At 36.6% G+C, this 12,430-nt stretch overlaps 1 protein-coding gene across 1 annotated transcript in view; it reads right to left on the bottom strand.

Moving 5' to 3' along the window:
* Positions 1-12,055, bottom strand: part of LOC130231710 (protein arginine N-methyltransferase 3-like) — a 70,149-nt gene extending 58,094 nt beyond the window's left edge. Inside the window, exon 1 of the mRNA XM_056461090.1 lies at positions 11,982-12,055. Within this exon, the coding sequence (XP_056317065.1) occupies positions 11,982-12,036 (55 nt within the window). The 5' untranslated portion in view covers positions 12,037-12,055. The remainder of the gene's footprint in view (positions 1-11,981) is intronic.
* Positions 12,056-12,430: the final 375 nt, after the last annotated feature.

The following is a 12,430-nucleotide window of genomic DNA, read 5'->3' as shown; positions in this document are numbered from 1 at the left end:
GAGAAATGTCATGGTTTGGACTGATTTTGATAGCAGAAATTTGGCTTTGTTTAACAGTACATAAAAGAGTGAATTCAATTTTTTATCAGAATATCCATTCTGAATTCCTGAGTTCATTGCCCAATTAGACAGCCTTTTTAATGCAGGACAATACACTTGTCAAACAGAAAATGGGTAAAGTGATTACTTAAAGATAAAAACACTGAAATAATAAAATGGCGACCCAGAGTTCTGATGTAAACCTGATTGAAAATCTCTGGAAAATCATTGATGATAAAGTAATCACTAAGAAAACACTGAAGACAGTGAACTTTGGAAGAGAGCAAAGAAGAGATGATCACAGTACAGCATTGTGTTCTGTGAGAAACTAATGATGTACAGTTGAAGTCAGAATTATTAGCCTTCCTGTATATTTTTCCCCAATGTCTGTTTAACGGAAAGACTTTAACACATTTCTATACATAATAGTTTTCATAACTCATTTCTAATAACTGGTTTCTTTTATATTTAGCTTAAAGTGCTATTTAAAGGCTGAACTATGTTAACTAAATTAAGCAAGTTAGGGTAATTAGGCAAATCATTGTAAAACAATGGTTTGTTCTGTAGACAATCGAAAAAAAAAAACATTGCGTAAGGGGGTTAATAATATTGATCTTAATATGGTTTTTAAAAAGTTAAAAAATCAAATCTTCTTTTATTCTAGTCGAGTTAAAACAAATAAGACTTTCTCCAAAAGAAAAAATATTACAGGAAATACTGTGAAAATTCCTTCCTCTCTTAAACATAATTTGGGAAATATTTGAAAAAGAAAAAAGAAAAATTCACAGAAGGGTGAATCATTTTGACTTCAGCTGTATATCAGCTGTATACAGTACATACATACATGCAGTATGTCAACATTTGAAATGGATCAAAAAAAGGTTTTCCAAATTGTCCTAAGACAAGAATAGCTGTTGATAAAATATTTACATATTTAGAGGATTTTATTCCCACTTTTGTTTTTTGTTGAGTTTCAACTCAGATTTTGATCATTTCCTATTTTAAGCTAGTCTCTTCTAGATCTGTACTTTGTATCAACATTTTTATATAATTACAGAATAGTCAAATTATCAAAACTCTTTTTTAGAAATTTTTTAGCTAAATTCTAATGGTCTAATCAGATTAAATGATCTATGCTAAGATAAAATAAAAATAATCCCTGCAGATCGTGAGATTGGCTGAATGGTTTTAAAAAAATTAAATCTGCTTTTATTCTAGTCGAATTAAAACAAATAAGACTTTCTCCAGAAGAAAAAATATTAAAGAAATACTATATAAATTCCTTCTTCTGTTAAACATAATTTGGGAAATAGTTAAGGGAGAAAAAACTTCACATAAAGACTAATAATTCTGACTTCAATTGTGTATCATGCACGCATACAGTGTGTCAACATTATGATGGATCAAAAAAAAAGATTTTCCAAATTGTCCTAAGACAAGAATAGCTGTTGTTCAATAGTTTTAGAGCACCTTTAATGATGTGATGATCCAGTTCAAATGTTGACTAACAGTCTGAATGGTTCTATAATCATGGATCCATCTTAAATGTTCCTTGTAATTACGCAAGACCTACAAAATCAAAAACTGCCAATCGAGAGCAGACAGTACCGTTCAGCCCTCCCCAGAGAAGCTCCAAGACACAAAGCCATGATGGACTACATCTCTCCAACTTGGTCTGACCTTTAATCAAGGGTTAAGGGTGCACATTCACTCTTGCGCCACAATAAAGTGTGCGCCATCAAAACCTCGTCTTCCAGATGACAAGATCGTGACTGGCGAGTTATAACCTCCAGCCTGTACACTGAAGCCTTGGCTGTGTGACCCTGTGAGTGTCACTTAGGGTGAAAAACCACACACACACACACACAACACACGCACATGCACGCACACACCTGGAGTGGATTTGTCACCTCATTTTCTCTGATTAGTAGAGCTATGAGTGATTGTCTTGGGAGACGCAGGTGAGCTCTGATTGGGTGCTACACGGGACCGTCCCGCACCTGAACAGAGAAGCCAGAGAGAAAGAGAGGGAGGGAAGTGGGGGCGAAGGGGAGGCAGTGTCCCAAGATTCATAGCTTTGACATCTGCGTCCTTCTCGACTCGGTGCTCATGGCCCGTTTGTCAAGCACCCCCCTCTAGTTCCTCTTGAGGGCAGCCGTGAAGAAGAAGAGGGGAAATAAAAGCACCCAGTGATGAGAGAGCCAAAGCACAGACTGTGTTCTGTGATGAAGAGAAAGGTTAATAATGTGAGGTGTAAAGGAGGGATGAAAAGAGAAAGAGAGAGAGGAAGAAGGAGGTTATAGTGGTAGGGGTAAGTAATGTTGATCTGACACAGTGCAGAGCTGCCACATGACGGGTCATTATATCAATCTGCTTCACTCCAGGTGTACATGGCTGCGGGCTTTCAGAGCGAGCTTCGAAATAGAAACATGCTGCAGCTCAGTGGATGATTCTGTGGTGGTCTGTGAAAGGCTTATTTCTAGCATGGTATAAATGATACATTTAGAGTAAGTATTCTACATTAAGTATTCACACTTTTTCATCCAGTTTCAATTTAGATTTTTCAGCAGACATTTTCTAATTCAGATTTTTAAATTACAAATTTAAAGAAACACTCCACTTTTTTTGGAAATAGACTCATTTTACAAGTCATATATTCTACAGGTTAAATAGTTGAGTTTTACAATTTTTTAATCCATTCAGCAGATTTCTGGGTCTGGTAGGAGCACTTTTAGCTTAGCTTAGCATAACTCATTGAATCAGATTAGACCATTAGCATCTGGGTAGTAATAAAAAAAGAGTTTTGATCATTTTCCCATATAAAGCACAACTCGTCTCGTCGTTCTGTTTTGATATTCCTGACACATTCAGGGATAGACCGCAATAACTCACACACCTCTTACCCTAAACAGAGCTAAACTGTGTTTCCTACAAAAACACAAAGCTGGTTACGTTTCACAGCAGTCTTTTTTCGCTCGATATTATGAGTAGTGCTTCGTTTAAGCCTTCGCTATATTAACTTAGTCATACTAATAGCGAATAGGTCATAATGAGTAATTGATCCAGAAAATACGAATCTGTTGCTAACTTTACTGAACTTCATAATTCCATCTATTTCAAGCTACGAATATTTGAATTTACAAATCACCAGAACAAAACAGAGATACGATCACAAACTGAGCACTTGCGATCAATTTACTTCACCAGCAGCCGTTTTTCATTAATTTATAAAGAGCACACAAACATACTTACAGTAGTAGGTAACTTACTGTACATTGTTATGGGTCAATGATGCTAATATGCGGCACAAATCCATCAATTTTGATGGATGGCTTTTTGGCTAAAAATAGAGAAATCACGGTTTAATTAGTTATTATTAGATTATTTGTAAATTTCACCTATCCAGCTGAGTATGAGCTAAGCTGTTGAATGGTTAGCGTATGAGGCGGCTAGGTTAAGCTAGCTTTAATTTTAATTAAATTATTCTCTAATCGGTTGCCTATTATATGGTGAAGATACCCCTGTAATGCATACTGCAGTCCTTTTTTGACTGGTTTTCTCGGATATCTCATCTGTTCGCCAAAAATGACATTCCTGGCAATGTCTGACACTGGTGCAGACACATTGTAAAAGCCGTGCCAGGCACGAAAGCTTGACAGGCGTAGCAACAGTAACTAAGGAGGGCGGGGCTTAGCCAAGGGTCAATTTGCTGTGGTAGGAGAAGCTGCGTGAATCTTTTCTTCATTTAAAACATAACTTGTGCCTCAGAAGGCAATCCTGACACACAATGAACACGCGGTGGTGTTTAAAGGCATGAGACGCAGAGCACAGACACTCTTGATTCTGAAGGAAATTAATAATATAATAATACTAAAAGGTTAAGGTATTTTAGAATGACCAAAACAACATTTCAGCTGTTTTACAGTGTGGTCAGCCTGCTTATTTGTCCATTCACACACATTTTCATCCTCACATGATCTCTTATAACAAAATCCAATGACTTTTTTTAATGCACACACTGGAATTTGTTCAGTAAAAGTGTTTCTATCGTAGTTTATGCGCATCTTTTCTTATCGAATAAAACGTTTATCCTACTCAGTTATGCGCATATGTTTTTTATGCACATTTTCAAAATATATACGCATCTTGGCGTTTCCATCAACCGTTTTTATGCGCATATTCAAGATGCGCATAAATAAAGGTGGATGGAAAGTAGCTATTGAAAGTAATGATGCTAAAAATCCATCTTTAAATCACAAGAATAAAATTGACATTTTACGATCTATTCAAATAGAAAAGTACTTAGATAAATTAGGATAAACTATTTGGAGCTCTTTGGAAACTACAAAAGTAATGGTTAATGCCACATAAAGAGAGACCGGAGTCACTAACCAGAACCAGATTCATAACTAGAATCGTTAAACCCCTTACAAATCCCATCCCCAATCCCACAACGCCGTAAAGATCAGGAGAGTGTAACATCTCCTGTGTCAGGATGCCTGAAGTTTATAATTCATCCAGTCAGCGAGTGCACAGTGCTGCGTACATCCAGAAACACCACAGCATCTGTTCAACCCAAACCTCCACAGTGGACAAGAAAATGATGCAGAGCCACGGCGTGTCTAACATCTACAACTTCAGTTTCCCCAACAATGAAAGAAAAACACGTTTGTTAGAAGGTGAGCGTCCAAGGACTGTTTAGTTATTCAGCAGTTGTTTTAATTTATGTTTTATTGACGCAAATCAATATGTAGTAAAAGGCAGAGCAGCGTGCAGGGGGTGAGATAAGAGAAAACACCTGGAAATCAGGAGGTGCATTATGCTGTAAACTACACAAGTGTGAAAGGTGATTCTACAAAATACTGCAGCGTAAAGAATGATCGTAGTGGCAGGACTTTCACAAACATAAGAGGACTAAACTGATTAATTACACTAATCGCAGTGTTGTTGCACTAGATAAAATCTAATTTCGAATCCATATTGACACGATAGCATCACGCAGTTGCTGCAGATTTGTTGGCTGCACATCTATGATGCAAATCTCCCGTTCCACCACATCCCAAAGGTGCTCTATTGGATTGAGATCTGTTGACTGTGGAGACCATTGTCATGTCTGAGATGATTTGCACTTTATGACATGCGCGTTATCCTGCCGGAAGTAGCCATGAGAAGATGGGTACACTGTGGTCATAACGGGATGGACATGGTCACCAACAATACTCAGGTAGGCTGTGGCGTTGACACCATGCCCAATTGGTTTTAATGGGCCCAAAGTGCGTCAAGAAAATATCCCCCTCACCATTACACCACCACCACCAGCCTGAACTGTTGATACAAGGCAGGATGGATCCAAGCTTTCAAGGTGTTGATGCCAAATTCTGACCCTACCATCAGAATGTCTCAGCAGAAATCGAGACTCATCAGACCAGGCAACGTTTTTAGACCATGTGCGAATTGTAGGCTGTGCGAATTGTAGCCTCAGCTTCCAGTGGTCAGTGGTTATTTGAGTTAGTGTTGCCTTTTTATCAGTTCGAACAGTCTGGCCATTCTCCTATGACGTAAAATATTTGCACCAACAGAACTGCTGCTCACTTGATATTTTCTCTTTTTTGGACCATTCTCTGTAACCTTAGAGATGTTTGTGTGTTAAAATCCCAGTAGATCAGGAGTTTCTAAAATACTAGGACCAGCCCATCTGGCACCAACAACCATGTCATGTTCAAAGTCACTTAATCATCTTTCTTCCCCATTCTGATGCTTGTTGTGAACGGCAGCAAATTTGCGTTAACAAATTTGGAGAGGTGTACCTAATAAAGTGTATATTTATCATATATAGCATGCTATTTTTATGGCACAAACTATTAATTAAAATTAAATACTAGAACAAACAAGAACAAACAATTCAATTCAGATTTAGTTGTACAGTGTTTTTCACAATAACTATTGATCCAAAGCAGCTTTACAAAAAGTGCACATTACTGCATTACAATCAAAATCAGAAAAGTTAAGGTCATTACAAACCAAAAAAATATTTAGGCCAAAAAAAATAAGAATTACATTGCATATTACATTTGGATTACATAGGTTTAACATGATTGAACTAATAAACTTTATGTGGTGAAAATGTGTTAAACAAAATTGAAACAAATAAAAATACAAAAGATTTATATAATGATATCAATAAATCCAACGTGTTTTAAATGCTTCTTATCAATTCATCTATTTTCCCCCTGAATATTAAAGGCGCAGTATGTAATTTTGATACACAGTGGTTGAACCAAGTATTGCACCTCTGGATCAAAACACATTTTCGCTTGGCTCCTCCTCTGATGATTTCACGCAAGTCCAGGTTGCCAGATTAACATGAGTGTGCCTGACTATTGAGCCTAAAGATTTAAGACTAATTTAAATAGCTTTCTAACTAAAAGCAACGGCAACGCGATAAAATAAATATTTTCCATACAAAAGTTTTTGTCCAAACCAACACCTCAAATTTTCTATTTTTCTCACAGCTGAACAACAGGATGAACAATGATAACCTCAGGTACACCTCATGTGCTTTATCCAGTGTTAAATGCTAATATGTGAGTTTGAATGCCATTTTACATGACATTTATTGCCATATACTGAAAACAGCAGCAGATAGTTCATCTTAGATCTTGAAAATAAAATAAACCGTTTGAAATTGAACTTTAGAACTGTGACTTGAACTGAAGCCAAGTTAAATACCAATCGTTTCAGCATGTACATTTACTAATGTAAAGAGGTTTAATATGTATTAATTAGATTGTAAACCTTACCAGTTTGATGGAGTGCAGTGCAGTAACATTATTGCATGCTTCTTCAACATGCTTCTGAACAGCTGTATTTCGTCTGGTGCAAACAGCCATATCACTGCAAATCTCGTCACAAAGTGTGTTGTTGATACACAAGGTTACAATGTAACCTGATCTCCTAATGTTTACGTTTGTAATGTTTATATTATTTGCTAATTAATAACCTCATGTGGAACTCTGGATTTACGTCTCACTTCGGAGTCTGCTACTGTCCGCCAGAGGTCGCATTTTGGTCATGGGCGCACACTTTGAGAGCCTTCCTGACTGAATGAATGAAATACGCTGTTTTTCATGAAGGCGACCCAGGGTGCTGAAATATAATGGCTAAACTGGCATTGGACGGGTTAAATGAACCAAAACGAAGACAGCGTTCCGGCACGTAACACCCATTTTCAAAGCAGAATAATTGACTTCAATATTGTTTTTCAGATAAACAAGAATGTTCACTTGGCATGTTTTCTTAAACATCTGCAAACATATTACACATACACATTTTTATGCTTTAGAAGAGTCAAAACCTTACATATAGCACCTTTAAGTAAACCAATCCCATAGAATTTAACTAATTAGATTTGGCTTTTTCTACAGCTAGATATATTTACACCATATTAATATCATTTAATTGATTAAGTCCAATAGGATTAGATTTTACCAGATTTAGATTGATTCTAAGTAATCTGACAACATACATTTTACAAAATGAACCAATTCAATAAAATCAAAAGGTTACAAACTGTTAATGTTAACTTCGTGAATCATTTTTGAGTATAGTTACAATAAATCTATTAGTTACTGATAACTTTATTAGTGAGTAATATGAATTCATTAAATATGAATTAATAACTAACTACTAATAATAAACACATGATAAATTGCAATGATAACCAAGGTAATGTTACCTAGATCAGGGTTTTTTTTATGGGTACATCTAGGGCAGAGGTGTGCAATTAATTTTCTTAACAGGCCACATTAGACACTGGGGAAGATTTAGGGTGCTGGCCGAACTAAAGGCTGATTTATACTTCTGCGTCAAGCGCATGCGTACGCTACGGCGTGGCCTACGCGTGAAACGCATAGCCCTCGCTGTGGGCCATCGGCGTTGCTGACGCGCACCTCTCAAAAAATGTAACTACATGTCGCAACGATGCATAGCGCAAGCTCTGTGATTGGTCGGCTTGGTATCGCTGACAAGTGTGGGTGGGGCCGAGAGCCCCTTACCCTTTACCTTACCTTATCAGGCTTGCGTATGACACAGCCCCATTTGCAATTGAATTTAAATGAACTTAATGCTTCACACGGGCCAAACAAATACGTCCAGTGGGACGCATTTGGCTCAGAGGGCGTAAAATGTCCAGGTCTGATCAAGGGCATAGATATGCTCTTGACAAGTCTACCCATATTAATAAAGCTCTCTTTATGGTTTTAAAAACACAATAAATCTAATACACTTCAATAAACAAGGACATTCCATGCTGCAAAAGACACATTATATAATTTTACTCTTTTTAATGTGAAATTAAGTTTTGAGGAGGAACAGCGATGCGGACAGCTGGAAAGAGAGCAGGATATGACGAAATAATAATCTTTTAATCTCGATTATCATATTTTCATAATCGTTGGAGGCCGAAATAAAAACTTAATTTTGATAATTGCACACACAGTCCAGTTACCCTCATTACGATGGACCCAATCATTAGCAAACTTGACTTTAAGTGGAACACAGGTTTCATTGAGAAGTAGCTTTCTATGACCACTTTTATTTTTCTCACTCGCTTTTGACATCCATGTTTGCCCAGAGTCTTGCATAGTACAGCTCATTCACACAGAACTCATCTTGACTTCTAAAAAGCAAGAGGCAACAGTTCGGGAATGGTTTGAAAAAAAAAAAAAAGTGCAGCATAAACCAGGAGGGTATCCGGACACAGACACTGAGCACCTGTAAACAAAAACTAGCAACGTTTGGAACTAACAGTGATAAGCAGGCACTGCGTATAAAGGTTGAAGATCTTTTAACTTGACATGCCGTCTGAAAAATGCAATAATCATGTGCGTGATGCTTCTAAAGATGCGAGATGCTATTGTAACGTCACTCATGTCTGTCAATCGCATGTTTACATTGAAAAACAACATTGAAGATGAAAAATTCATTCTGTGTGAACAGCCCCTAAGCCTTGTATAAAACTGGAAAGTTTCCTTGGAGTTTTGGCACTTCTAACATCCAAAAAAGGCACGTACATCCAATCTCACGGTCCATACGTGTTTGGTGAAGGTTGGACTTGAGTAGAGAACATGATTTAACACTTTCTGCACGTCTAGGTTAACGAGTTAAAGAGCATTATTTACATTTTTGGAGGGGCTTAAATTATTGAAATTAGAGATTTCTGGGGACATGTCAATCCGTCCATGCTAATTCTACATCCTTAGGGATCATGTCCATATACACAGTAAAGTATATAGCATTCCTTCTATTTTCCTGCAATATGAGTAGCAGTTCATCTGAAATATGTTGTGACTTGCAGTCTAACCGGACCTATATAATGCGATTAACAAAGTAACAGGTGCAAAAACAGGTGCCGAATTAGATAACGCATTCTGCACTTGCTGTGAGTTTCAGTTTTGCTTCGAAAAAATTAGTCTTGACATTTTAATTAATGATGTTTACAGTTTACATTATGTCCTGAATACTGTTAAACACAATAATTTGTTATTAAAGTACATGTTTATAATGTTTGCAAAACCTGTATTTAGCGCTACCAGTAGAGTGAGGTTTTTTTCTGAATGTTTAAAAAAAAAGCTTATGTTACTAGTATCCTAGAGTTAAACAGTTTAATTTGACCTTTTTTTATCTTCAAATCCGACTTTAGCTTAGCTTAGCAATACACCATTAATTCATATTTGACCATTAGCATCTCGCTCAAAAAAACAAAATAATAATAATAATAATTCTGGAGTACTAATCAAGGAAGTTTTGCTGCTGTACCATGGCTGCAGCCGGCACAATAATATTAGCAGAACTGTTACCTAGTTACTTACTATTTCAGATACTATGTAATAGTATTATTGGCTGCAAAGTTCCTTGATTAATATGCCAGAATACGTGTATAGTTAGCCATTTTAGCCACTATAGTAACTTTTCATTTTCTGTCAGTCTTGGTACACAATGTAAATATAGAAGTATCAAGTAGAGGTCTGCATTCCCGTGGCGGTACTGTGGGAGCCGAGTGACCCGACCAGATTTCTTGCAGCACGGGAATAAATTTCCAAATGAAATGCTGTTGCGGGCAGTACAGTAGCGGGTCTAACAATACAGCGCTCCCGAGAGAAAGAGAGAGAGAGTGCGCGCGAGTGAGCGAGAGACAAAGCTTGCGTGCATCCGCCGTGGTGCTGTGTGTCGCTTGTTATAGGCTGTCTGGACACTGTAGCATCCAGCTGGGTGTTTTTGGGAGGCATATTTAATCGCTATACATTTTACATTCTGACCCAATATGTACCTGCTATGTGTATAGAAATAATGCTGATATGCATTATACTTTGCAAATATATTGAGTGGATATGTTTATAAATCTGACTTTGAAAGAGTCAGTGCCTCACCAGCCACAAACCTCACCACACGTCACTGTTTAAGGCAGCACTTATGTCTCATCACAAAAAGGTAAACAAAACTAACATTTAGTCTACAATTCTCACAAAACCTACACTTTAATCTGTTATCTTTCTCTTTCAGTAGTACCCAATTTTTAACATGAGATTTTGGAAACTAGATGTAAATTTAGAGGGAACGGTCAGGTCGGTTAGAAAATGGGGCAGGTTGAGCAGCAGGTGAACAAAGACTGAATATACAGCAGGAGCCGACTAAAAATGTAGTCCTATGCAAATCTCTAGTGTCAAGCATTACACAGGAAAATATCAAAACTTTTTTTTTTTGAGTGGAATGCTAACGGTCTAATCCGATTCAATGATCTATGCTAAGCTAAGCTAAAAGTGCTCCTGCCAGATCAAGAAATCAGCTAAATGGATTGAATGGACTGGATTTTTTAAAATAAAATTGAACTGTATAACTCTAGGGGAGTTGTAAAACCAGAATATATATATATATATATATATATATATATAATATATATATATATATATATATATATATATATATATATATATATATATATATATATATATATATATATAAATACAAAAAATACAAAAAAAAGCCACTTCTTTCAACTTTTGTTTTGTTTTTAAATGTCATGTTTTATCACCACTCCAATGCAGATTTTAATCAAAAATGCAAACTTTTTGACAAAAAATCTTTAGTAGTGCATTTTAATTTTAGGATATGCGCTAGGACTTCCCCATTATATGCCTAAAACCTAATTACTGTAAAAAAAATATCAATGGTAGGGAAGTCTTATCTCTTGATTGACAGTGGCAGGGAAAAAGTTAATAAAAACGCAGTAGTAAAGGAGCAAAAAACATGAAATCTAGAGAGAAACATTTGAAATCTACAAGACACTTTTTTTTATACAAAAACACAAATGTATCACTGATAGTTCAATCAAAATTGAAAATTCTGCCATTATTTAATTAATTTAAGATAATTTAAGATTTTGAAGAATGTTGAAAACCTGCAACTATTCAAAGCCATCTATGGTATGATGGAAAAAATGTTATTTTTTGGTAAACTATCCCTTTAAATCATGTTTATCTTTGTTACCACTTTTTTTAGACATTAACACCACTGAATCCCCAACACACTAACACTGCTCCATATTTTATTGCTCATGGTCAAGGTAAAGGGGGAGGCAAACTAATGTTCAATATTTTCATGATAACGCCTCAGTAATATCCCTGCAGGGGGAAACAAACACACACGCCGACTCATCTTTCATTTCTCTGGACAGCCCTGATTCGCTCTGTATGAACTCCTCCTATTAAAATAAATGAAGTCTGCTTGATAGACCATGAAAATAAAAGCCAACTGTAAAGAACGGCCTCATTGTGCTCCATAAGTATAAAACCAGTTGGTAGCTCAGGTCAAGGACCTCTCAGATTCTTCCAATCTCAGAATAAGAGGGTTAACAAAAAATGCTGAAATTTGTGCATTTGACTTACCCAAACCATCGTCTGCAAGGTAGCGATCTCTGGCGTAAAGCACAGAGTCCAGCATTGACTCAAACAGCAGAAAGTAGCCCTGGAAAGCAACAATAAACTGTTAAAAGCACACACAGAAGCTTGAGATTGCATACATTCAGATAGACATACTGTAATATTGTGGCAATGAGTTCTCGAAGCAATAATTAGACTTAAATTGTTTGGATAAACAAATAAAATACACTCAGTTGGCATGATATCCCAGTGCTTAATGCGCCGACATATATCGCAACATCGTTAGGGGCATCCTGAGTTCGAATCCCAGCTCATGGACCTTTCCTGATCCCATCCCCCCTCTAAACCATGTATGTTGTGAAATAAATAAGTGTGCGTAAGAATTGGGTTGTTTGTTCTACAATTATTATCAAGTGTTCATGCAATGGATTGCCTAAGGGAAGAAACTGTTATGG

The sequence above is a fragment of the Danio aesculapii genome, chromosome 7 (assembly GCF_903798145.1).
Source record: "Danio aesculapii chromosome 7, fDanAes4.1, whole genome shotgun sequence".
Lineage (NCBI taxonomy): Eukaryota > Metazoa > Chordata > Actinopteri > Cypriniformes > Danionidae > Danio > Danio aesculapii.
This window is presented reverse-complemented; position numbering and strand designations above follow the sequence as displayed.